This window comes from Neolamprologus brichardi, chromosome 20 (assembly GCF_056152115.1).
Source record: "Neolamprologus brichardi isolate AB-2024 chromosome 20, ASM5615211v1, whole genome shotgun sequence".
NCBI classification, from domain to species: Eukaryota; Metazoa; Chordata; class Actinopteri; order Cichliformes; family Cichlidae; genus Neolamprologus; species Neolamprologus brichardi.
The window spans coordinates 24,446,232-24,473,096 of NC_142123.1; the positions used below are offsets into that span (position 1 = coordinate 24,446,232).

The window sequence follows — 26,865 nt, forward strand, 5'->3', positions numbered from 1 at the left end:
TACACCATTAAAAGTACATAAAATGTCATGTTTATTTAGTTTAATTCATATTTTACTTAACATTGTAAATCTATTTTCAAATAGAAAGCATTCTATACAGCATCAGGCAGGAAATGTCTCACTTTTTTACACATTTGCTGTCTCTTTTGATAAATAGAGGGAAGAGGCGTGTCGGGTCACGCTAGCACGCTGTGGTAGTCTGGTGGATATATGGTTATATTTAGTGCAGTTATTGCATTACAAAGCAACCATCCCAAAAAAAAAAGTAGTGCAATTTTTTTTTCTCTACTCACACAAAAGAGGAAGTCCAGATGGTCTAAGGCGTTTAAAAGTTTTTCAATGTTAGGCTTTGTATTGCATACAGAATAAGACAGAGGAAACTGAAGTATAACTCTTGTAAAAATTGTGCTTCATAAATCGAAAAACCTTCAACTGTTTTATCAGTTGCTAAATTGGTCCGCGTTGAAAAACATACTCTGCCAAAATATAACGAAAGGAGCTAATTGTTGAACTAAGACATGCAGGGCTTAGGTAATCCACTCATTAGATCACAAATTAACAAAATCAAAGGCCTGATCTGGGAAGGGGTTTTTTTTGTTTTGTTTTTTTCCCCCAGTGAGTGACTTTATTGTGGAAGAATGTCCTCAGTGTTAAAGGTGTGTGAAGAAATAAACAGATCTTTTTAGTAATCGTGTTGTTGGTGGTGCGAGGAGTGAGTAGCCCCAAAGACAAGACTATCACTACAAGACGACGAGGAGAGTCAGAATCGATGCATTACTAAAATACTTCAAAAGAAACAATCAGATTTCATGCAACACTTGCATAGATTTTTTTCTTAATTTTTTTTTCAATCATGCTGATTTTTTTTTCTCTTTAAAATATACAGAACACTAGATAGAGATACCTGTGACACATGGAAGCAGTAAACCAGGGTTTCCTATCAGCCGGCCGTGACAACAATCCACCCTGTGTAATGAACAGAGTTGGGCTGCCGCTCATCAGCATCGCGTCCACCTCGTCGTCGGCTCACGGACTAGAAATGGCGCAGGAACAGAATGACGTGTCACGAGTGCTACAAGTCCTCGGGGAGCACGACACGGTCGTTACATGGAGCTGAGCGCGATGAGTGTTGTAGGACATACACCTGAGGATCCGCCTTTGTAAAAACCAGCTGTAAAACTGCAGTACGCAAACAATGTTCGACACACAAAAAATATCCGAGGAGAGTGAGGTGGATGTAAGGGGAGTGAGATCAGTCTAGAAACTGTGGATGCTACAATCAATAACGTGCTACAATCGAATTCACGGGGCGATAGGTTGTGCGACCAAGTGGTGCTGGAGGTGCAAAAGGCATGCAAGCTTACATTCTCTGAAGCCTGGATTTGAAGAGGAGCTGCAGCTGTGCAGCATGTGCTTGAAATATGTGTATGAGTGGATGTAAACAAGCGTGTGTTTTTTTTTTTGTTTTTGTTTGTTTTTTTGGCAAGGAATACATCCTTCAAAAAATTTAAAACATTCCCTTTCATGGTTGTGTTTACATTCTCTGTGCCCATTCAAAGATTTTTTTTTTCTTAAGAGAGTGATTGTGCAACAGCAAAGACGAGCGATGCCCAGAACGTACTGCACTGTAGGTGACGCTGACGCTGTACTGCAGCTTCATATCGATTACGTTTTAACTGTTTAGAGACTGTACAATGTCTCTCCAAAAATCTCCGTTCACCGAACACATGGATGGCAACAAACAAGTCCATATAAACAAAATCAAACAAATAAAGTAGCAGTGCCCATTCAGTATATACATTGGAATCAAATGCATTACTATTTCCCATAATTGATTCAGCGGTAGACATTCCTACGTTAGTTTATCCATAAAGGTCATTCACTTCCTGTTCTGACGTTAATGTGCAAATAGTCTTAAAATTATACATGCAATAGTAAAGATCGTTAAAAGTCTTAGGAATTTTAAGGCCAGTATATGAGACATCCTACAATAGAGAAACCTTAGGCAAAGCAGCTAAAGTTTGAGTTTGCGTACAGCTGGTAGCCTGAAACCTTTCCCTTTCAGAGGTGAGTAGGCCCCCTGGAAGATTGTGATTGGTCGATAAACTGGGCATCTGTTTGTGTTTGTTTCCAATTGGCACTAAAGTTTGGCGAATCTGGGAACAAATTTCATCTCTAAGTTGCTAGTTTGGGACTGTGCGGTGGGTGGAGGGCTTGGGGGGGAGCTGGAGGCTGGGAGGGGCCCCTTGTCTCAGTAGGTGTCTCGGGGCCAGGGGCGGCTGCGCTGGCGGTTCCTCTGGTTGTGACCTTGCTGAGCTTCGCGCTGGAGCAGCCTGTCTTGTGACTCGTGCCCGTTGGCGCTGTGGGCACCGCCCGTATGCCCGCGGTGAGAGGGGTACATGTCCCTATATGTGCGAGCGTGGCAGGGAGAGGCGTATTCATCCTCCTCATCCTCCTCCTCCTCTTCTTCCTCTTCCTCCTCTTCATCCTCCTCGCCCCCCCTGTGACAGGGGCTCCCCCTCCGGCCACGAGAAAGCGAGTCGCTGGCTTCGTCAGATGGCATAAGACTGTCCTGCTCCAGGGGGGAGTGGGCCTCCTCGCCGGCCTCCTCTTCCTCATCACCCTCCAAGCCTGTTGTCTCACAAGGCTGCGGCTGGTTCTTGTTCTGGATGATTCAAGTGGTCATACAGGAAAAAAATACAAATAAAGGCAGAGTCACATCAAAGCTTGGACTCAGGATATCATCTCGAAGGAAAAACACAAAATAAGGCAAACACTACATCAATAAGGACTTTGAAGGAATTGTGGGAGTCTGTCTGAAAAGAAAATTCTGGTTTCTTTCCCATTATTTCCCACTGAAGTGACTATTTTGAGCCTACAGAAGACATTGAGCTCTCCAAGTCTCCGATCACAGTGTGATCAGATCAATGCCCAACCGTCGCTCTAAGTGGTCAGTTTTTACGTTTATTTTTAGTAGATTTAAATTAAGACTTTAAAACAATTCATACAAAATTGTTTTTTTTCTTTTCCATGAACAGCATAAAGTTAGCATTACCCTCAGAGACCAATAGAATATGGCAGACTCAAATCATTCCTCACATACCCACGTGTGCCTTTAAAAAGCTTCTTACTGAACACAAAGTGACACCTACTGTAGGAGTTTAGGTACAGTTTAGACCACAGTCTTTGTTCTGTTTAAACAGGTGTCGAGTATTAAACGAGTATAAAGGGCAAAGGTGTCACTTTTATTTTTGCTGAAGAGCCCAGTTTTATTTGATCTTGGTTAGTAAAACTACTGAATAATGACCAATGAAACAATGCATCATCTTTGTATCTTTGTGTTCAAGGTTCAATCTTCACTAGCAATCCCTTACAATCAGATAGGAAAAAGCCTCAGCTGTCTTAAGAAAAAGAAGAGCAATTTCATCACATTCAGATCGTCATTGCAAAAAACCCCAACAAAAACAAAACAAAAGAACTTAAGTGAAATATATATGTAATAATATCTTTGTCAGTAAAACTGCTGCAAAACTGATGACGGTTCAGACCTCTTGCTCACATAAAAAGTTATAATGCGATCACTCTTAACACCGCAATACTTCCTAATAGAAAATACAGAGAAAAGTCACAAAAATAATGCCGTGCATGTCTGCAGTTTTTACAATTTGAAAAACTAACTAGTAGGCCACATTGGACCCTGTGGCGGGCCACTTACAATTCCTTGTACATATCTTGGACACCCCTGCAATTCAATGCTACTTTTATGATTCTTTATACGGCCCGAGGACTGTGGGCTCTGTAATCTCTCTTCTACATCGGAATTGCATTAACAGTAAGTAAGAGTAAGACAACAACACAAACTATTGATATCGATTGATAAAAGATGTAAGTACGTCCTCTACTGCTTGTGGTGCTATATTTTCTTATGTAACTCCAGCCCCACACCACCCTGAATTGGATAAATGGTAAAGAAAATGGATGAATGGATGGATATTCCAATGTAAAGTAAGCTACCGTAACCCAAAAGCTTAATTCCGTGACACAGAGCTGCAGAACTACAGTTGTGGTCAGAAGTTTGCATTGCACTTATAATCGACATGAATGTCATGGTAATATAGGGCTTTGATTTCTGCTAATGCTAATGATTTCTTTGAACTGTTATTTTTCCACAGTGGAATAATTGTACAGAATACATCTGTAATGAAAAAAATGAATGGGTGCACAAATTTTAATTTATTCTGTTTTTTCTGTAATCCACACAGGCTCAAATATATACATATTACACATATTTGGTTAAATGTTCCTTAGCAAGATTCACCTCGACCTCATGCTTTTGATTGTCATCAACAACCTTCTGCCATAATTCTTCCCTGGACATTTGACCACTCTTCCTGGCAGAATTGGAAGAGTTCATAAATTTTTTTGGTTTTCTGGCACAGACCCAACTTTTAAACATATTCCACAAGGTTTCAAAATGTATTCCAGACGCTTAATGTTAGCTTTATCCAGTCCAAAACCATTTTTGATGTGTGTTTGTGATCATTGTCCCGTTTGATCACCCAATTATCTCCATGTTTCAACTGTCCAGCTGTCTGGTGATCTGAGGTAAAGGTGAAGAATTTGCATGTAGTCTTCTTCTTCATTTTTCCATCCACTTTGTGTAATGCACCAGTACCGCTGACAGGAAAACAGCCCCAGAACATGATGCTGCCAGTGTATGTATATGTTTGAGCCTGTATATATACTTCTGTCCCTGTGTGAATTAGAGAAAATTCAAAATAAATTCAAACTTGTGCACCTACTTTGCACTGCCCAAATTATTAAAATGTTTGCTGTGCAACGATTCCACCCTGGAGAAAGAAGCCAAAATGACCATGACATTCATGCTCATGATGAGTGTATGTAAACTTCTGACCACAACTGTAGGTAACATTAAGAAAAGCCTATATAATGACCAAAAAACTCCTATTTTTACTAAAATTGCAAGAAATAGCAAATGTGATGTATAAGCTCAGAAATATTGTGGCATTTTCTAAAATATCAAGTTATAGAAAACTGGGATTACTTGTTCTTTAATCAACCTGCAGTCAGTGTCATAAACCACAGGTAAGTAAACTGCAGAAATAACACAGAGCTGAGCAACATAAAAGGGTGATAGTGTTCATAAGTGGCATGCAGAAGTGCAGCAGTGTTGTTATCTTCAAAGTCCTTTGTTTTGTCGGTGTGTATATAGATTAATACAACAGACACTGAACAAAAAAAAAGTGAAACGGCTGAATGGATGTTCAGGAAGTTCCTCATGGAGGTAAAAAGTTATTTTGCCGATGCTGTGAACTCAGTTTTTTTGTGTAAATTTGCATTTAGTTCAGGTGAAAGCATCGTTTAAGCTCGCTTAAGCGAGCCCCATCACTCGCTTTAATTAGCATCATTCAGGTAGCTTCATGTGCCACAGTGAGCGGGGACAGCATTCACAAAGCATGCTTGGACACTGAACACAATAGGAAAAGTTAGATTTAACACAACCAATATATTTAAATTGTAGTATTAAAATGGAGACAGAGCTTAGCTGCTTTGTGAATAAAGCTTGTGGAGCAGTGATTCACCTGAAACCATCCAAGTAAAGGAAAAGAGGCAGGATGCAGTAAATTAAAGACAAACAACAGCAGAAAAACAAAAACACACCAGGTCTAATCTTTTCTGAGATTTGAATGAATAAAATGCTTTTCATTCACTGTCTCAGCCGCAGGGTCGTGTTCGGGTGTCGGAGGTGCGCAAGAGGGGTGCAAATATATATACATATTATATAAACCCTACTACTCACCCCAGTTTGTACGCGATCATTCAATTAATTCCTGTGTTTCAGAAAACTGCAAAGATGTTAAGCATGGATGAGTGAGAGGACAGACAAGACAACTGGAGACAATTAAACAAAACACAGGAGTGAAGCCTGAGATGGGAAGAGCTGGCAAAGACAGTGACAACATACAATGTGTTCAAAAAACAAGGCTCGTTGTCAAAAGTCTTACATTATTTTAAAAGCGTATTTTTACGCTCTCCTGATTTATGTACACACTCAGAGACAAACTTACCTGTAGGCTAGAGATGGCAGAAGGCGGGGTCATGAGACTCTGCTCCAATAGTGGATTAAGAGGGGTGTTTCCTGGGAGGTGAGTGGCACGCCAGTAAACCTCCAAGTATTCAGCCAAATGCTCACAAGCATCTTCCAACTGGTTCTCATCCAAAATGACATCAAACATATCCTACAAATGTACAACATGAAAAATTAGACTGTAACTCAGTGGCATTCTGTTAGGACAAGAAGTGCTTGCATTATTAAATCTAGAAATAAAGTAAAATACATTGAAACAGACCAAACTATAGCGATCTCTCTCCTTTCATCTCAGACAGTGCTGTCATAAAGCACCTTGCCTGTCAATTAATGCGCACCCAGTCTGTACATTACTGCCATCTTGTGTTAGGTAGTTGGCTATTGTCGCTGAAAGCTGTGCTTATTTCATGACATAGCAAAGTGTAGTCGTCTCCTTCTCTGAGGGGGTGTCTGTTTCCTGCTAACAATAACTGGTGCTAGGCAAGCTGAGAGGCCAGCAGTTTTTTTCCTGGTGGTTTGCGCATGGGCACTGCGGATAAACCTCTGGTCTTTGATGGTAAACTAAGGGGAGAGCAGAGTGCGAGGCAAGCTGCGGCTGGTCTGCTTTCACTGCTTCAAGATCAGTTATGACCTGCGCTTTGTGTGGAAACACAGCTAGCATTAGCAAATGAACGGGCTTCAGTGATAGCATTATAGCTTCAGAGGAGTGTTCTCTTGCTAATCACCTTGGCCAACTTGTGAGATGTAGAGGAGATGGCACGTGAAAACGTTTTTAATAACTCTTCAATACATTAGAAAGAAAAGCAATGACAAGGCAGCTCTGACCATGCCTGGTCTAATAAAACAGGCAAGTTGAACAGGCGCAAGCTCAGGAGCACTTTTAGATTAGCATCTATGAGAATGCCTGAGTGCAAAAAGCTTAACCAGCTGTTTTGCTAAAACTCCACCTTTATTTTTCATTCGTATTTTAATCCCCCTGTAGATACTAACAGTTAACCACGCCACACACTGCTCAAGCCTTTAATTCAGATGATTTTTTTGATATTAAATATCTGAATATACTTTTTGAAAAATCAAAAAAATTATTTTACATGATCATGTAAAATGTCCAAACTGTATGGACTTATTACAAACTGTAGCACTCACAGGGGGGCACTGAGAGAGTTTGTCTGCAGCCATCATCTGCACATTCAGGTGCTTGCTCTGAGACTTCCCCCTGGATTTGATCAGCCTCTGGAGCACCTGAGAAAAAGAAACAGATGGTGTAAGAAACCAAGAAAGATAAGACTGCCTTAATCTAATGTTCATGAGCAAGGTGTACCTTTGGTGAGGAAACTTTAACATAGACAATGATGGGTGCAAGGGAGGTTTTGGCGAGCTGTGCGGGATGGTTGATGGTGTCTGCGTCCAGAACAACCAGTTGCAGGGTTTTGGCGAGTTCAAATATCCTTTCAATCTCACTCTGAACCTCAGCTGCACAGACAAGAAACATTAGATTATCAAAGTTGATTCCCTTCCCTAAATGTAAAATAGAGGTGGCCAACCTCAAAATACAACAATTTTGGTTTGTCATAAAGTGTGAACTGGATAAGATCTTCACCACTGACTCTGAATGCACTCCATTGTGCATGCTACTTGGAGTAGCAAATGACAAAATCAGGGGGAAGTTTGGAAAGCAGCTCTATGCACTGTTAACGTTCTGTGCAAGGAAATGTGTATTTTTGAACTGGATCACGGACACGGCCCCATCTAAGACTCAATGACACCGGATGGTACTGGAATATGTGTCACTGTGGATTCTCTATTTATTTATTTGTATTCTTGGTTGTTTGTTTTGTCTGTTTTATTTTATTCTGTTATGTTGGTTTTGTTTTGTTTAATGATGGTGTCAGTGTAAAGTTTAAAACTCAATAAATACATGGGAGAAAAAAAAAGTTGCTTCCCTTCAAAAAAAGAAAGAAAACAGAAACTTGTGGAACTTTCATACTGGCATCAGCATAGCTTACCTAAGCTCGAGCGAGTGTTGGATCTCTCCATTATGGGTCTTTTGTTAAGGACAGATCTCTTGGCTAAGGAAAGGTCGGCAGTTACACGGGTGATTGAGATTCTGTGGACAAGTTGCAAAACGCAGGTAAATATACACTGAACCTCTTTCACTAAAATAAAGGCCTGGCTTTCACCAACTACTTGATTTCTTATATAATCTCCCCATTTTACTGACCTTCCCTCAAATCTGTGTTTCAGGAAGTCAAAGAGAGCTTTCTGCATCATATCTGTCACCTTTGGGAACATAAGAAAAACAATGAATTACAAATACATTATAATTAAAAGGCTAAGACATCCTGCTTCCTCTTATTGTTTCAAATGTATGCTGCTAGAGTTGTTCATGTTAGTACTAAACATGGTCAAATCAAATAAACCAAAATGTTATGCTTCAGACTGCTCTTAACACTTGACTCTGGACATTTTTTTCTATTCTTGGCTTGGTATATCAGTGAAAGTGGATCCACCCCTCCACCTGCTAATCAGCCAATCAGAAGAATGCTATTTTGAAAGGAGGATGGCAGGAGGTAAAACAGCTTCTTTCAGGGAGTGGATAAAATGTACTTAGCACAAAGGCCCAGTTTAACATAAATAAAGATTATTTTAATATCTGAATCCTGCAAAGTGGTTTTAGTGAAGTCAAAGATTTATAAGTAACTAAAAAGTAAAATTCTGAAAATTACCAAAACAGTTCAAATAAATAAACAAAACATAAAATGTTTTGGCTTACTACAGTAAAGCGTACTAGGTACACTTGTTAGACTGTTCGCTAAATGTCTAATTAGCCAATCACATGGCAGAAACTCAAAAAGTCCACTTGAGTCAAAGTACAGTTACTTCATAAAAGACAAAAGCTTGAGTACAGGAGTCAAACAATTACTTGTGCAAAAGGATGAAACTGTCTACTGAAAAATAACTTATGAGTAAAAAAGAGACATAAACATGCAACTGTATCAATAGTCCAGCTTTGATGAAATTCTTGATCCTAATTTCCTAAAAGTAGTAAGTAGTGTTAATTACAGACTGCATAATCATCCAAATTTCCAAAAACTGTAATGGCTGCCAAATGGCCCTTAACAAAGTATAAATTCAGGGTCTGAGGACTTTCATAAATGCAAAATCATAGTGTCATTTTCTCATTATGAGTGTAGACTAAATAGCAAAAAAGTCATCATTTAATATTTGAATATTTTCCAATAACTTTCAAAGGACAAATTCACACGAGCCAATAAAGAATGCAGCAGTGCCGAGGCAGTGTGAACAGAGCAAATAGTGCAGAGGAAAGCAGTCGTTCTGTCTGCTGGAGGTGAAATAGGGAGAAGCTGACCTCATAGCCCTTCAGCGATGGTCCCACGAGAACCACCGGCCTCATAGAGGGCACCACATCATAGGGAGGGACATGTTCCTACCAGAAATAGAGGAGGACAGGAAAGGGGATAAAGAACAGCGAAAACAGGGGTGAGAAATGATGGGAGTTGGGTTTGGTTGTTGTTTTTTACCCTCATATTCAATCAAACAATGACCAAAAAACCAGTTGATTAAATGCATTTTGGTTTTATAACATTACATAACAATAATTACTGGTATTAGTTAATCAACTAACCTGACAATGAGACAGGTGACAGAAAAGGGATTGGTTAGTTGTAAAATATTTAAAGGTTTTGCTAAAATGACCCATTTTAAGATCAGGTGCTTCCAGTGTACTACTGCAGTGATTATTTTAATATTAACTCCGTAAAAAAACAATTAAGCAACCTCCTACACTCACAATCTGTTACACCAAGCCTGCTTGTAGTTTCTAATTGTATAACCTACTTTTGTTTACTTTCCATGGCCTCTCTTACTTTAGGGAATTCAGTATTATCTTCTACAAACTCTGTGTTGTTTAGAGTGAAAAATTAAAAAAAAAGAAGCATGAATTATAAGCTACATCATCTTCTACATCATCATAAAGTACCAGAACCTACCTGTTTTTGCTTCTGTTTAGCTTGTGAAAACAAGAAAATAGCAATCAGTACAGAAACTGATAAAAGACAGCAGAAGCTGCTTTTTGTTTCAGGACCAGAAGAAGGTTTGCTGTACTTACATTCACCTGCAGATGGCGGCGTCGTCCTCCAGCCCCCTGTCACCATGTCTCCTAAACTTGAGGAGTTACCTCCTGTTTTCCTGCAGAAACAGCAGCAAAGACACATTGAATTACCAAAGCTGTTTTGTGGAAATAGATCACCTGAGATGAAATGAAATAGCTGACCTCTGTTTCTGCTCCTGTTTCAGTCGCATTGCCTCCAGTCGTAGAGGGCTGGGGATGAAGGTGATGTCTGCTCCTTCTTTTACTAGCCGGCCGATCCACCAGTCATTATTGTACTTCTGTTAAATTCAGTTCAAAAGTAGCACTGCTTTACATACAGCATGTGTCTTGTTTTAATATAATGAAAGGGCATATTATTATCATTATTAGTAGTAGCAGTAGTACTAGTATTATTCAAAACAGATAATCTCACTTCTTTGATGTGCAGGAAGTCTTTGGCATCGAAGTTGACTGCAGCTCCTTGGACTGGACAGTCCTCATCCAGAGCTCCACAGTAACTCACATTCGTCTTTACTGCAAACGCTACAGGTTTGGACTGTGGTGTCAACAAATAAGAACACGAAGAAGACTTGTCAGTGATGCAAATGCTCTGCAAACATGTGAGACTCGAGGACAACAACAGAGTGCAACAGATCAACTCCTTGTTACTTGAAAACAGACTTCCTTTGATTGAATCAGCAACCAATCACACAGCACAAAAGATGGTGACCAGACTAGCAGATTATCAAAGGATGTGACCGGGTGGTAATATGCCAAATATGTGGCTCAAATAGGAATGCACCAATACAACATTTACATTGGATAATGGTCAGATCCTGACTCAGAAATCAGTGACAGTGATTGTGCACATGATGTCACATGATGTCACCTTTCATATTGTTCTGTTTACTTCACCGCACAACAGCAGCAGCTAGCAGAAGCACTAACAGCAAAGTGTTAGCAGTTTAGATGCCTCCTTTACCAACAACCCGTCTTTCTAATAACAATTTTTTTTAAGTTACGTCAACGCACTGCTTGTTTGCTCACTTATTATATTCAGTCAGAAAAGTATCAGGTAGAAGCTGGTGCAAAAACTTGTTGGAAAGCTTTTAATATGGTTACAGTAGCATAATGTGTCATAGTCAACTCAAATAATATTATTTTGCTCCAACTGTCCTCTGAAAAGTTAACTAGCACAACTGTAAAAGACAAAGGTACTTAGACTAGTGCAAATACATTTGACAAATCCATTAGTTATCTTGGGCCTGTTGTTGCTTATTTGTTTTTACCAATTAATATCAACTCATTAAAAATATACTCTTGAATCTATTTATTTGTTACAGAGTTAGGAAAGATATGTTTAAAATTAATAGTGATGCTTCCATAGACATAACAAATGACTTCCTGCCTCTTCCTCATAGTGATGAACAAAGCTTGATAATTTAACGGTAATTTAACGGTAGCGGTATCAAACAGCACAAACGATGAAAAAATGATTCGATTTTCAGATTTCTTTGTAAAAGCACCCACATTAACATCTCCTTTGCTGACTTTTACCTACAGCCTAGACTCTTCTACTTCAAAATTCAACTGGAGAGATAGAGCCAAATGTTTCTTAGATATTTTCGTTCATAAACACAGCAATGTGTAGCTACGATAATGACTGTATGGTGTACCTTAGCTCTGTCGAGCTGCTGTTGTGCCTGGCGCTCGGCTTCACGCCGATACGCCTCGCGGTCCTCCTCTGCTGACAGGTCTGAATCAGATGGTCTACTGGTGTACGAATCAGCTGACCCCTGTCGGGAAAGAGTGACATGATATTACTGACACAGTGTTTAATAACTCAGTGAGTCACATGAAGATCATCCAGCCATGTTAAGACTACTTAGGCTGTATTACTGTTTGTTTTTTCTTTCATCTGCTTCTCCCTTTTAGCGTTTGTTTGAGTGCAGGTGTGCATGCAAATATGTGCCTGTACTCATGAACACATTCATGTGTGTGCATCTACAAAACAATGCGTTGCTCTCCCACACCAGCCATCTTCTGAGAGGCCAAATATAGCACAAAGGAGGCAAGAGCTTCCTCTTCTCTCCTGCTTGGCCCCAATCCAGTCCATCATCCCCCACAGTGCAGCATATATACATCATTTATTCCCCTGTTTATTCTCCAAGGACATCTCCTCATTAGCAAAATATATGCTGGTTATCATTTTTCATTGTAGGACACATACCAAGGATGGCTAGCATGTCATGCTGAGGGCGAGGGATAAAGCAAACAAAGAGCTATTTTACACAATAAGGAAAATAGTGAAAATAGCTTCATAGGTCCTTCTTTTATTCACAAAAAACTCTCATTTTCTTAAAATAGCTGCAACCATTAGTCAATTAATCAATTAGTCAATCAACTAAAAATGAACAGGGAAATATTTAGGTAAACATTTTAATCAGATACCAGTACCTCAAGTGTGACGTTTTCCGGTTTTTCTTGATCTCATGTGGGAGTAAAGTTAATATTATGGTTCTGAACTGTTAATGGAAAAAAAGGCTTTTCAAAATAGCCCCACAGATTCAATCAATAGTAATAATAACAATTGCAGTTTGTATACAATGTACAAATGGACTTCCACAGTAATAGTTTGGTTACTGCGTGTCCCTGTGAGCGTGTGAGTTCTCCTATATTTGGCTTCTCTTAAGGAACTCAGTCCTGAATCTGTCAGCAAAAAGAAAACCAAGTCAGAGGAGACAAAATACAAAGGGGGTTGTGGCAGGAGAGAAAGAAAAATCTGTGGTGGTGGTCATGAAAATGCTCAGGTAAACCTCTCACAAGTAGCTGCAGGAGTCTAAATGACATGATCAGCCATATTGTTGTAAATAAAACAAAATGTTGAGAAACTAAAAAACAGCAGAAATACAGTTCACTTTGGTTTTCCTCTCCTCCAGAGTGCAGCGATTCAGTCCCGATCATCCATCTTGCCCACATATACAAACAGATCCTCTGGAGGACCAATTAGCAACAGCAAAACAAAAAGAAGTACAGGCACATAATATAGACACACACACATACACAAAGTGTCCAGACATACCCCCCCCCCCCCTCCACAAAACAAAACAAAACAAACAAACAAACAAAAAAAGAACCAGCCAGCACCTTTGCTTTCTCTGCACTTCAAAACGCATGCATGCAATCCAAAATAAATCATCATCTACAGTACCACTGCAAGCGAACACCTCTCCTCGTTTCTTTTTTTGGTGTGGTGGTGTCTGTTAGATAACTAGATCTGATTTCTAGCACTCAGAAGCTCTGCAAGGCAACACTGCACCAGTGCCAGAGAGCAGCACCGTCAGAAAAAAGGAGGGTGAGAAAGAACGGGTAGAAACAGACAGCGAGAGAGAGAGAGAGGGGGGGAGAAGGGGGGGGGGGGGGTGAATACTGTTGACAAGACATACTGAAAAGAGGATGTTTACGAGTGAGTGATGGAGATGCGAGAGGTTTTATGCAACGATAAAGACAGGCTATCTAACGGGAAAGATGAGATTAGGACAGAATAAAATGCTGTGAAGGACTGGAATGAGACCTACATATCTTTCCTTACTGCAGATACACGAAAAGATGGGAAACAGAGGGAGGTGGAGGTGGAGGTGGTGGTGGTGGAGGGAGGGACCGTGACCACATGAGACAGACGCACACAGATACCGGAGAGAATTGCATACCTGGCTGATTAGCAGGACGGCGCTAGAGTCTGATAAAGACATGAATGTGAATTTTCTCACTCTAACAGCGATCCCTGTCTTCACTGGGAATGCTCACAAACACACACAGACATAAAAGCGGAATAAATATGGTGGTGGGCGCAGAGGAAAGGTGTTATGTCAGAGTGCCTTTTAATGATGTTAGAACACAGAGAGCTTTTCGTTAATAACGTTTAGACAGGGGAGCATGCACCTGTGCTGCACACTCACTAACTTACCAACTGTTAAATTCTCCAAAGAGCAGCTTTACCACCAACGTCTTTTAGGTGAAGCTTGGCTGCATTGCAGAGTGTAACAATATAAGAACATCCTTATTGTGTTTTCTAAGGATGTCTTGTTTTTTGTTTCTGTTCTTTTGCTGCTAATGTCCCTGTCTGCAGACTAAATTTAACTCTGTTCCTTCCTACTCTGCTTCTGTGATTATTCTTCACACACTGCAACACTGATGGCCCCAACTCCACAGGGAGGGGCCAACAGGGAAGTGTGTCATCTAACTAGTCGAGTCCTCAGAGGGCCAAGTCATCCTACAGGCTAGGGACCGAACAACAGAGGATTTCCACACTAATTTGATTAGGCGGATTTCACTGATACTGTTCTGTTCTTTCCCCCCCCTCCTTCTGATAAGACATGTAGAGATTTCTTTACTACTGGCTCAAGACTAATGAATTTCTTAGCCATGGTAGAGTAACTTTACAGAAGCACAACCCCATTAACAACAAGGAACAACTGATTATTGATTTATGATGTTGATAAATCTTATTAGAAGAAAAATGTGGCTTTTGAGCTGCTAAATACGAGAAGGTGGCATAAACTCAGTTAATCTGATATTAGACATACACATGTACATGTGTTGTGGTAACAAAGCAGCAGCATTCTTTGGATTAAATTACATGTGGGTTTGTCCCTATGATGTGACGTCTTTAATATTATGTGTAGTAATTTGAGCTGCCGTTAATACAAAAATTGGGTGTATATTTTACGCAAGTACCTCCAAAAATCAGATGTGAAGTTATTGACTGTATTAACCCTATTAACATTTTATATTTTACCCTTTTTCACCTTCATTGACATAATTTATCACTTGTTTACTTGTTCTCCCAAATTTGATTTCAATGTGAAAATGCAGTCGCTACATGAAGTTTAAGGTTTACAGGCAGCAAAACCTTGGGAAACTCACATGACCTTACCATTGAAAACAAAGACCAGTAAACACAAGCTCCAGCTGAGACTGATGTGAAGGTCTTTAGTTTGGAAGTGACTCTGTAATTAGTATTGGACAAACTGAAAGTTTGATCTCATTAAATGTATAATAGTGTCTCGTCATCCTCTTAAAGTCTGGGCAAAATCCATCCAATAGCTGTTGAGTAAATCCTGGCAATCAGCAGACTGGCATCCATCCCTGCTGCCATGTGGCTAACACAGCAAAAAACAATGCATACCTGCCCTCTGTTTTGCTGACAATAGTATTTCACAGTATGCCATAGTGGTATTATTACTGCACAAGTGGGCTTTTACACCTTGGCTCATACTTCTTTGTAGAGTGTATACAATACTTAAAAAATTTAATTCCATTATTATTAAAAAAATAAGCAAAAATAAAGCGAAACCACACAAAAAATTAAAAATTATCTCATTTCGCCTCTGTTAACAAAAATGACATTTGTGCCTGTTATGTTTAAAAAAAGAATCTGTTGGCCTTGACTAACACGATATCTTTGCCTCACCTGATAAACTACAAAAAGCAGACACAACCTCTATCTTGATCACAACTCATTTTGAAGCTTCTCTGGTCTCTTTTCTTTATCCTCCATCTGTCTTTCCTGTTCTTGAATATAGTGACAGCTGTTAACAGACTGTTGTGCTACTGTGTAAACTGCTGTTCTTCAGTGTTCATATCATGCATAAAATGATGCCCTGCACATATTTACAGTGATGTTAGGTGAACAGAATTTGTTAATCAATACTTTAGATATTCTCTAAACATCTCATGTGATGGCAGTTGGTCCTGAAAGCTGTCATGCACGCACATACATAACCTTCCTCCTTAAAAAGAAACTCTAATCCAAACCGAAGAAGCTGCTAAATAATCAAATTGAAACTTTATTTCAATGTCAAGATCAAGTCGTACATGGTGACAAACAATTTTTTAGAACTGTGTTACATTGTAACTCCAGTGTTTTCCCCAGGCTGAGATTTACAGTTTAACAGTTCTCCCTAAACGCCTCACTTGTTAACTCTGACATCATTAGCCATTTCAGGGCTCCAAATGCTCCTTCTGTTCCCAAAAGCAAACAAACACTGAGGCACCAATGAGGCTTAAGAATGGTCCAAATTCTTTCAGGTCTAATAAAATGAGTGTAGCTGTTTCAGGTGTTACTGTAAAGTTTAACTTGACAAAAACAAGACGTATGAGTTTAATCTAGCTAGCTGGAATCTAAAGATGATACACCGTGTTCTGACTGAAGGACTGGGCAATAAAGTGATAAAGATAGTTAATGCGAAATAGGTTTTCCGTGATATGAGACATAGTTAAAGTCTATAGAACGTCTGTGTTTTGAAGGACAACACAAAAGCCCAATGACAATGAGAATAGTACTGTGCCAAACCAATCAGGTGGCTGGAACAGAGTTGGAGCCACATCAGGTTAGACTAAGGAGTCTAGGAGGCGTGGGCTACCACAGTTGTATACACCAGCACAACAACAGAAAATCAAGCAGTGCCATCCCTGCACAGCTGACAATTTACCTGCTCAATGCAAGACTTTACAAGACTCTTTCTCCCATAACATGCCTTATGACAAAAACGAAGAGACACAGATGTATCACAAATGCAAGCGCCTGTGTTATGGTAACACCTGATGTCCGTAAGTACAGTCAAAAACACAGAACTTAAGCAGCTGATTAATGTAACTGACCCTTGTTACTAACTCCCTGGCCATAAACACACTGAGTGTAGAGAGACAGCTGAACAGCTGTGTCACACTTCTCTACCGCATCAGATTTCATCTGATCCGTGTATGAATCTCGCTGCCCACCTCACTGCGACTGTACTGCACTCCCTGGGCTGTAAATTTTTCTCATTTATTTTTTGCTTTGGAGCATAAGCCGACCACAGTCAAGTGAATATGAGTTTTTTAAATGTTCTACTTTGTTTACATTTGAGCGTTTCTTACATTTATACTAAGGATATTTAAACAGAATGCTTTGTTTGTTTTTTGTCTTATTTATGTTTTTGTTTCCCAACAATTTAAACCAGTTTGAATCTATACAAATTAAGGGTTTTTTTTAATAGTTTTAGCAGATTTAGATTTCATTTTGAATGAATCTCTATGTATTTATTTGGAATTGACAAAAAAAAAAGTAGTTTTTCAATTTGATTTTTTTTTCAGTAACACTTTAAGCTTTTAACTCGTCAGAATAAAGATTTTAGTTTACTGTACATACCTAAAGACATAATATTCTACAGCAGGACCGGTTTATGTCTGACAAAATTTTCATTGACCAGCCTTTAAGGTGTTGTGGATAAATACAACAAAATAAAACCAGTACTGGTACCCCCCAAAAAAGAAGATTTATTCATAACACATGGGAAAAGACCCATGGAAACCATGTTAAAGATAAAAACGATAAAAAAAATAACGCTAAAAACCAATAAAAACCCTGAAAACCATAAATTTCACACCCAAGCCTCAACTCTCGCATCCCGGTACCAAGCGACTCCGGTCCGTGGCGCGGGGGTTGGGGACCGCTCTTCTACAGTATATATAGCATGTTAAACTTATACCAGAAAGTAGATATTATTTTAAATCAAAAGTCAAATCAGTATTGTCACTGATTTGATTTATATAACTAACTAACGAACTAAATGTAGATAAATGTCAATATTGACTTATATGAAAAAAATATTGTGATCGAGATATTTTTTGGCATATTAAGAAAGTAAAAAATGTATCACACTGCTGTAACTTTAGATGTAAATAAAAACCTTAAACTAAACACCAGTCACATTTAGAGGGTAATTTTGGTTGGACTCTTTGTATAATGATATCCTACTTCGTCGCTAGCTACAGAGCTATGTTTAGGCCAATATAAACACATTAGCAAAGGAAGCTGTGGGATGACGGTTAAATGCTCTCAACAGAAGTACATATTGAGGGTCTTGAATTGAAACAGAAAAATACCATCATATGGCAGGTAGAGCAGGGCGATATGACCAAAAATATTTATCACGATATACATTTGAAAATCTGCGATAACGATATAACTGACGATATAATTGACACTAGACAAAATACTTTACAACTCCTCAACTTTATTAGTGCAAAAAAACCCATCAATGTATTTTCACTTAAACAAGCAGCTTTTTTTAAGTGCATTAAAATTATATAAAAAATTAACAGTGCAAATGCAAATTCCTTGCTGACAGTTTAACCAAAAGGCATTTCCAGTGGAAATTGGCCGACATATCCTCAGCATAACCATGTATAATATCCACAAAACTTAAAAAGAGGTTATACACACACAATACGGTAATATTATGTTGAAACATGGTACGTATCACTCCGCGAGGCTCCTGCCTACGATAGCCATAATGCTCCGACAATCCATCAAGCGGTGCAGGTTCGTAGCTTAGCAAAGTCGTACTGAAACATTTGACAGATTTTTGAGCGCCGTGTACCACATAAAATCGTTTCGAGGTCAGTAAACATAACCAGAATTCATACATAAGGCACACGGGATTATAAGGGGCACTGTCGATTTTCAGAAAAATCAAAGGATTGATTTTAAGTGTGCCGTATTTTCCAAAAAACACGGTAATAACGACAGCCCGCTAGCATGCGCTACCAAAAATAGTGCTTTGTTGTGTATCTGACAGACAAAAGCTAACCCAAAGTTGCAGCATTTTTACAAACCAATTCTGGTTCATTTAACGACGTTTCATTTAACGATCCACTTTCGCTCTTCTCATTCTGCGTCACCGCCATGTGCATATGTAAACAAAGGCACTGCACATCCGCGTTTTACCCATATTCTATTGCGATATTTCATTTTCCTATCGTTGCCCAACATTACACCAGTATTACCGTGAACGGTATGATATAGCCCAGCCCTAATGGCAGGTATAAGACACAGAAAACAGACAAAACTTTAACCAAGATGATGCCTAAAATGAGCCTTCTGAGGCTAGTCGTTAATATCTGTTGTACGGCCCGGAGTACTTTCTATGAAAAGGTCGTGATTCTAAGTTTCGTGTCTACATTGAGTTTAACAGAAAATCCAAAAATCCAAATGATTTTCCAAGTGTGTAGATCAAATACATACAGAGACTCCTTCTTTTATGAGAGAAATAAAATGCAGGGACAGCATGCTAATGCAAATTTCTATGGTTTTATTAAACCATAGGTAGCAGATTATCCAGAGCAGCAGCAAAATACATTATTCAGCAGGCTGAAAACCCTTTCCCTCTTTGCAAATATTCTGAGCAAAAGCTCCAGCAATCAGGATATCCAGCAACCAAATATCTAATTTCAAAAAGTGTTCGATTAGCTGTGCGGTCGTAATTCAACGTCAGCGAGTTCCACGAGCTACAGTGCTCTCTGAAACACACTGCAATAAATCAGTCTGTGGTTACATCAATATGGAAGGCAAGATCAGGCATACTGCATGTCAAACTGCAAAACTCAGAAGAGGTGTGAAGAGCAGCTGAGGCAATCATAAAGTCAAACAGGTGAACGAATGAGCGAAACAACGAGCATGAAAGAGGAAGACAAAGCAAAAGAGAGACAGGTGAAGCGGCTACAACATGATCCTTTAGAGATGTTAGGAAATCAATAGAAGAAGAAGAATCTAACTGTATTATAAATCTTTGTACTTACTCAGTTGATGTGGTGATGGTGATGCTGCCAGTCCCTCCCTCTCTATAAACTACATGCTGCGTGCAGACAGACCGCACTATGTCCCATCACCTTACCTCACTACAACCTGCACTGGAGCAGACACCGGCAACACCTTCTTTTTCTATTCTTACCTCATCACATCACAACACAACAACGAGTGCAGCTTTTGCGTCACCTGATCAAACCGCCTCTTTAAATTTACATCACATTCTTACTCATTTCCATTACAGTCCAATTCATCGGAGGAGAAACTGAAGAAACTGCTGTTATTATCATGCACTCCCTGAAGATTTCTCCTCCGGTCTCAAAGCCTCGCGTCCTACATATAACACATACATCCATACTGCTTATTGTATCCTGCTGCAGAAATGAGTCATACTCCACTGCTCCTACATAGACACCCCACCCCTATCACAGACAAGAAACTATCTGCTCTGTTTGTGAATTTTACTCCTTCTGCATAAAACACTTTGTCATATCAGCAATGGGAGCAGGAGGAGGCGGGGTGCCTGTTGTGCGTGCAGAGAGAAGGTAATGATTGAAAAGAAACCAAAAAGGTGCTTGTGTGAACACTGAACCCACACATCACATTGCCCGAGGCCTTCAAAATGAGAGTCATGAATATTTTAAACCGTGCAATATTCTCTGGAAATCTGGAGATTGTCATTAAGCCTCGCGATCCGGATAACTAATGTCCCCTTCTGAAGAAGATGTCTGCTCAGCCCTTTTTTCCCCCCTTCTTCTTCTTCTTTTTCTCACGCCTCTCAGTTACACTGTTCCTCATTCCTGTTCTGTGGATGAAATCGAGGTATTTTATTTATTTACTTTACAGACCCTTATGCTTGCAGATTATTCACACCTATAAGAAAGGAACATGATGCCTTTACCCCTTAAAACCCTCTAAGTAAATGTAATGTGGAGATTAATGAAGAAGTGGATAATGAACTGCTTCAACTACTTTACCAAATTTTTGCTGCATCTAGTTTCTCAAATTAAGAAGATGCTGCTTATTTGTATCATAAAAGATAGTAAACAAGCTGTGGGTGAAGGCGAAGCTGTCGATTCACTGGTAACAAAAGTTTGTACAGTCATCTACATCTGTGGGCTGTGGGTAGTGACCAAAAGAACAAGACTGTGGATATAAGGGTGTCTGGTGTCATCTGGTCTATAAAACACTCACAAAACAGTGCAGAAAACCCTAAAGTGATGGAAGTTGCTATAATGTAATACAACACAAAGGGTTTAAAACACTAAAATTTGGCACCTTTCATTAAAACTAAGTCAATCGGTTAAGGATACTACTGCTTATTATTAGTGTAATAGCTTCAGCTTTACTTTGAGAGATTATCTGACCAACTGACTTTTCAAGGTTATTTTTGTTAAATGTTTTCTCAAAGTGCAAGGAGTCAGAGTAAAAATTGATCAGCCAGGAATCAGAATCATCTGATTTTCAATGTTCTCAGTCTCACATATGACACAAACATTTTTGTCTATGGACAGTGGTGTGAGCAAATAATCGCTTGCACACTCACAGTCACAGTAAACTGTGGGGGAACCGCCACAAAAACATTTCTACACTGAAATCACCTTCACCCAGCCGAGCATGGACATTTAAAGAAGCTAACAAAGGGGAAAGTAAGCTACCCAGAGCTCAGATCCAGGCGCAAAAACAAACAGACAACAACAAAAATGCAGCAACTGTGTGAAAATGTAACACAATGTGTGAAAATGTTTTTAATACATCTGTTCTAAAAGTGCAGCAGCCTCAGTATGAGCAGTCACAGGATCAAAGCAGTAATGAGGAAAATTATGGAGACAAGCAAAATGATGTAATGAAAACAATGTAAGCGCCTGACAATTGCCTTGTTAAAGAAATATGTTGCACCTTCTTTTGTTTGGTAAAGTAAAATATGTCACATAAAGGTGAATGTATATCGTCTTATCTTCAGTTAATTATTTATGCCTCTTTCCAAGAAGCAAAGGTCTTTATTTTCAATTAGTTAACTTAGTGTACTGGGGGTAGGCGGAGATTTGTAAAGTTTAATAATATATTTTGTTATTAAAATTACATTTTAAACTGATTTTTTTTTGTAAAGGCTGTCAATTATAGTTTTTCAAAAGAAAATTGTAATTGACAAAATCATAAAGAGACAAGTAACTTTAATATTCATCAGGACAGAAAAACCTAAAATATAAAGTTGCCACTCAAATCTAATAAAATAAACTGTTAAAAACTTAATAAACAATAATGTTTAAAAAGCCTTTTTTATCTATCTATTTGTTTATTTTACCTCAGTTTACCTGACTTTTTCCAGGCCTGCTATGTTTCCCTTTTAAAGGTCCCTTGTAGGCGGAGTTAATCAGTGTAAGTGGGAGCACCTGGCTGGTCTCCCTGAAACATTTACAACATTTGCTTCTTATTTGGTCTGCTTTAGCCCTGTTAGCTCGGAGTTTATACTAAACAACACCTTCCACTCATCATTCAAACACTCATCCCACTGCTGACACACTGATAATACTGACTAACACACCTCATATTGCCAAGTATGGTGCCGGTCTGTTTTAATTAATACAGTTGTGCACTTTTGAAACTGTCCTCCTATTTGTCACAGCTTACGAGTTGGACCACGACAATGGATGCGGTAAGCTGGCAAAATAAGTACACTTTCTTACATCTTTACTAACAAGTTTTAGATAAGCCGCAACACTAGTGAAACTGCTGTGTACCTCTATCTCTGCTGCATGAGTGCAAAGGCATGGCTGGTTCATATGTTTCCTGTTTCAGCTGCTGTTTGGCTCTATTGAGACCATCTTTCAAAATTCACACTCAAATTTTTATTCAGGATTTTTTTCTGTCTTTGCAATATTTCTGATAAGGGTGCGTTGGTTGTTGGTTGTGATGGTTTATTTTTATTCTTTAGGGAGGGGACGTCAGGAATGGCAGTTAAATTGAAATATAATCTACAAACAACCATCACTGATAATAAATACATCTATGGGTGTATTAAGCAAAGTGCACTAAGGTGAATTATTGTGAAGCGCAAGCCTTTGGTATTTTAAGTGTGCTGTTACTGATATATTTATGGTCACAGTAAATAAGATTATGAGCACATGGCTTTTACTGTTAACAGAGTATTTCTACTTCTCCTAAAATAATAACTCCACTCTTGTCCCAGATAAGGAAAGTTGGGAGAGGTAGCAGATGATAAACTGTAAATCCTCATATTTCAAAAATGGGAAGTGCTTACTTAAAGTCCCACTAAAGCCCCAATTCCAAAAATGGCAGAATGCCATGTAAATGTATACAAAAACAGAATACAATGATTTGCAACTCTCATAAATCCTTATTCACGATTGAAGATAGAAAACGGAAATATTTTAAGAAAAATTATTAGCTCCTTTTGAATTTAATTGCAGCGACATGTCTTAAAAACATTGGGGTGGAGGCAGCAAAATGTTAAAAAAAAAAAAAAAAGTAAATGGTACTAAAAGAAATGGCTGGAGAAACATTTTGCAACTAATCAGGTTTAACCACAAATACATCAGTAATATGACTGGGTATAAAAAGTATGTTAGAGAGGCAGAGTTTCACCAATATGCAAAAAAAAAAAAAGTGAAACATGTTCTTCAATGTAAAATTTCCAAGACTTTGAGTATATCATCATCTATAATATCAAAAGTAACAGATTTTTGGAGAAATCTCTGTGTGCAAGGGACATCGCTGAAAATCAATAGTGAGACCCTGTGATATTCAGTCCTGAACACTTCCAGAAATTGCTGTTTGAACACAGTTCTCTATACTATCCACAAATACAAGTTAAAGTGTGATCATACAGAGATGCAAAAATGGCTCAAAAAGCTTAAAAAGGACTGAAACAAAGTGGAAAACTGTTTGGCTATAATAAATCAAAATTTTAATTTATTTTATTATTTGTTTTTGCTTTTTGTTTTTTTAATCATATGCTATCATCCAGATTTTTTTTTTTTTTTTTTTTAAGACTCAGCAAGACAATGCTTAAAGCATTTAGCACATCATGAACCAAAGAATACAATAAAGATAAACCAGTATGGTAGAGCAGCTAGGATCCTCTATCAGACAAAAATGGGTCAAAACTTCCCTCCCAAAGGTCCAACAACTGGACTTCTCCGTTCCAAGATCTTTACAGACAGTTAAAGGAAGAGGGGATGCTGTGGTAAACATGGCCCTGTCCCAACTTTGACAGGTCTCGCTGTCGCCAATTTCAAAGCGAGCTAGTATTTTTCTCAAAATGCTACATTTTCTCAGTTTTACACATTTGATTTGTTTCGTTACACTTTGTTTATTGTAAATAAATGTGGGTTTTATGAGTTTTGCAAATGATTGCATTCTGTGTCATTTACATTATAGATACCATCCCAACATTTCTGGAATTGGGTTTTTTGTTTCTGTTAAGCTTAAATCCAAATTCCAAAACGGCACATGACAACTGACTTGAAAATACATGGGAAGAGCCGACACATGGTCCATGTGATTCCAACCCTCAATGTTCCACAAAACTGAACAACAGAGCACCTTAACGATATACAACTTTACTGTAAGAAGCTTTTTAATTTGATTTCAAAAGAGGGTGCTCCACTATTTTTTTGCAAAAACACTTTTCTATGATTAACTCCAGCACATTGCAGATACAAGCTAAACATCTGGTTTTTTCATATCTGCCAAATTTGATAGTTTTGCTGAGTGGCAACTATCTCAAGTGATCTATTACGCTAAATGACCCAATACATTACAATGACTTCATATTTAAGACGATTTGTTCACAAACTGTAACATGTTTATTTTTCTAAAGTAAAAATATTAAAATTTCATTAAAGTCATGTCATCAGTATACATATATATTCATGTCAGTACATCGTATTGACACATTTTTTTTTGATTTATATATTTTTTAAACTAATTTCTCGGTTTCTGAAACACCATCTATCAGATTAACACAGTTTAAAATAATTCATATTCCAGTTCAGCTGTTCAATATATGGCCTTTCACTTAAAGTCAATATGATCATCTGAGAAAATCTTTCCTACCCCTTGCCCATTTCTACAATCCATTCAAAATAGCTATGCAGCAACATCACATGGAGAATCCTTTTGTTTCCAATTACAGATGCCTATTTTCTTAAATAACACTAAAACTCCATCTGAGTCTTCCACACATGTCTGACCTGAAAACATTAATTAAAAAAAATACTGTGCTGTGTTGGGATTTTGGTTGGACTTTTTGTCAAGCATTTTGCTACCCTCTACTGGGCAAAGCAACCTCTGCAACTGAGGAAAAAGCGCTGTGGATGAAGATGCAGAGCAGAAACTGTCACACTGATACGAACAAAATAAGTAGAGAATCATGCAGGTATTTTAACACCCCCATCCCCACCTCCACCAACAGCAACAACAGCCTATACCTAAAAAAAAAAATGCAAGTTGCATTACTGCCAACCAGACACTTCAGAGACATTGGCTCTGATGACAAATTTCAAGCACCTTATAGCTTTATTCCAACATTTAGAGCACACCATGACCTATATTTTCCACAGAACCTACACCTTTTTCCACCCACTAACAATCAGTGTGCAATGAGTGGCCTGCAGTGAGACAATCCAGGCACAAAAGGAGCTTTTACCTGTCGTTTGATGAAGCTGGACGTAGTGTCGGAGGATGTGCTGCCATCTGAGCGTTTGAAGCGGCTCTTGCGCTTAGGCAACTTCCTGGGCAGCTGTGAGGAAGAAAGAGATGCACACAGGTGAAGAGATAAAAAGGGGAATGGGTAGATGGATGGCGATAGATAACGGGATGCAACAACTCTCTAGCAGTAATACTGGCAGCAAGGCTGACTATAATTATTTCAGTGCTTTAGTTACTAATTATTTTGCAGATTTATATTATTCATACAAAAAATAAATCTACTGCTGGCTTTTAAGGACTGCAAAATCCAAAATGTATGGTGATTAGGTGCAAAATAGCTGCTTTGCACCAAAGCAAGCAGTAACTCTGCCAGAATCACACATATTTCAGGGCTGCCTTTATTCGGCTTCACATGGTGGTTTGATTAATGCAGAGCCCCATCAAACTGAGGAGAAAGCCTTTCAGATTCAGGCTACAGGTGAGTCCAGAGTCACGGCCTGCACATTTGCAACAATAAAATCCTGCATGAAAGTCCCATAATGTTACTGGTGTGTGCTGGTTTCTCTGCACTGGAGTGGATGAAGCGTAGCACGGAGGGTAAAAATGCACTGAAATAAATAATAAAGCATCAATGCAAAGGCCTGATCTGCGAGTTGAGATCAAAACAGCAAATACATCGACACCCAAGGAGGTGTTAAACTGTGTATCTGTGTTTAATAGCCATAATATGAGGATACATGACCGTTCACCGGCTCAAGCATCAATCTGCAGTTTCAGAAAAGGCGGAGGTGAAAAAAAGGGAAAACGGAAAAAAGTAGCCCGCTGCCAAAACGCGACGCCTCAGATTGAACAACAAGTAGCATCTGACACACCAATTAACCATTTTCCTCTTTTCTCGGTGAAGATGGAGTTAGATGCGAGAGAAATGGGAGTAAAGTGAGTGGATTTACCTGGAAATAGTGCGACTGGGAGCCGGTTTCCACGGCAGACAGAGGGTCTACGGGCGATTTGGACATTTTGACTTGCACCATATATTGAGAGCGCAGGGAGGCGGGATGCACATAGACATGGGTTACTGGAGGAAACAAGAAGCATCAGATACAGTGAAGAGAGCGAAGAAGCGGCGAGGGGGGGGAAAACGGACACTAATATCCAAACTCAGCTGACGGGAAGGCTAGCTCATACTCCCGAATAAAAACAAAAAAGTCTGTGGCGGAGAAACGTAAAGGGAGTGGGGGAAAATACTGAAGCTAAAATAAACCGTTAACGCTGAAGCGTCAGCGCACGAGCGAACCGTACAGGTCCGTACTAAGTGTGAGACTCTGCCGGGGGTGTCGGCGT

At 39.0% G+C, this 26,865-nt stretch overlaps 1 protein-coding gene across 4 annotated transcripts; it reads right to left on the reverse strand.

Moving 5' to 3' along the window:
- Positions 1 to 7: 7 nt before the first annotated feature.
- On the reverse strand, positions 8 to 26,818 carry cacnb3a (calcium voltage-gated channel auxiliary subunit beta 3a). 4 transcript variants are annotated; one of them, XM_006796511.3, is made up of 15 exons: positions 26,475 to 26,818; positions 25,523 to 25,615; positions 11,897 to 12,016; positions 10,654 to 10,776; positions 10,404 to 10,519; positions 10,239 to 10,318; positions 10,120 to 10,139; positions 9,480 to 9,557; positions 8,331 to 8,389; positions 8,116 to 8,216; positions 7,431 to 7,582; positions 7,256 to 7,351; positions 6,090 to 6,260; positions 5,822 to 5,867; positions 2,576 to 2,665 (listed from the first exon to the last, which is right to left on the reverse strand). In XM_006796511.3, exons 1-14 carry the CDS (start codon positions 26,553 to 26,555, stop codon positions 5,838 to 5,840), a joined length of 1,320 nt encoding a protein of 439 aa, XP_006796574.1. In that variant the 5' UTR covers positions 26,556 to 26,818; the 3' UTR covers positions 2,576 to 2,665; positions 5,822 to 5,837. The 4 variants fall into 4 exon arrangements, with proteins under 4 accessions (XP_006796573.1, XP_087689704.1, XP_006796574.1 ...); XM_006796510.2 differs by lacking the exon at positions 5,822 to 5,867 and having other exon boundaries at positions 8 to 2,665; XM_087833579.1 differs by lacking the exons at positions 25,523 to 25,615; positions 26,475 to 26,818 and adding an exon at positions 13,931 to 14,010.
- Between the last annotated feature and the right edge of the window lie 47 nt (positions 26,819 to 26,865).

Bases quoted from the DNA above. Each gene is read 5' to 3' on its own strand.
- cacnb3a (XM_006796510.2), bottom strand. From the start codon at position 26,555: ATGGTGCAAGTCAAAATGTCCAAATCGCCCGTAGACCCTCTGTCTGCC. The intron at 12,017-25,522 runs GTAAAAGCTCCT...CTTTCCCGACAG, and splicing joins CCAGCTTCATCAAACGACAG to GGGTCAGCTGATTCGTACAC. The intron at 7,352-7,430 runs GTACACCTTGCT...TCTTTTTCTCAG, and splicing joins TTAAAGTTTCCTCACCAAAG to GTGCTCCAGAGGCTGATCAA.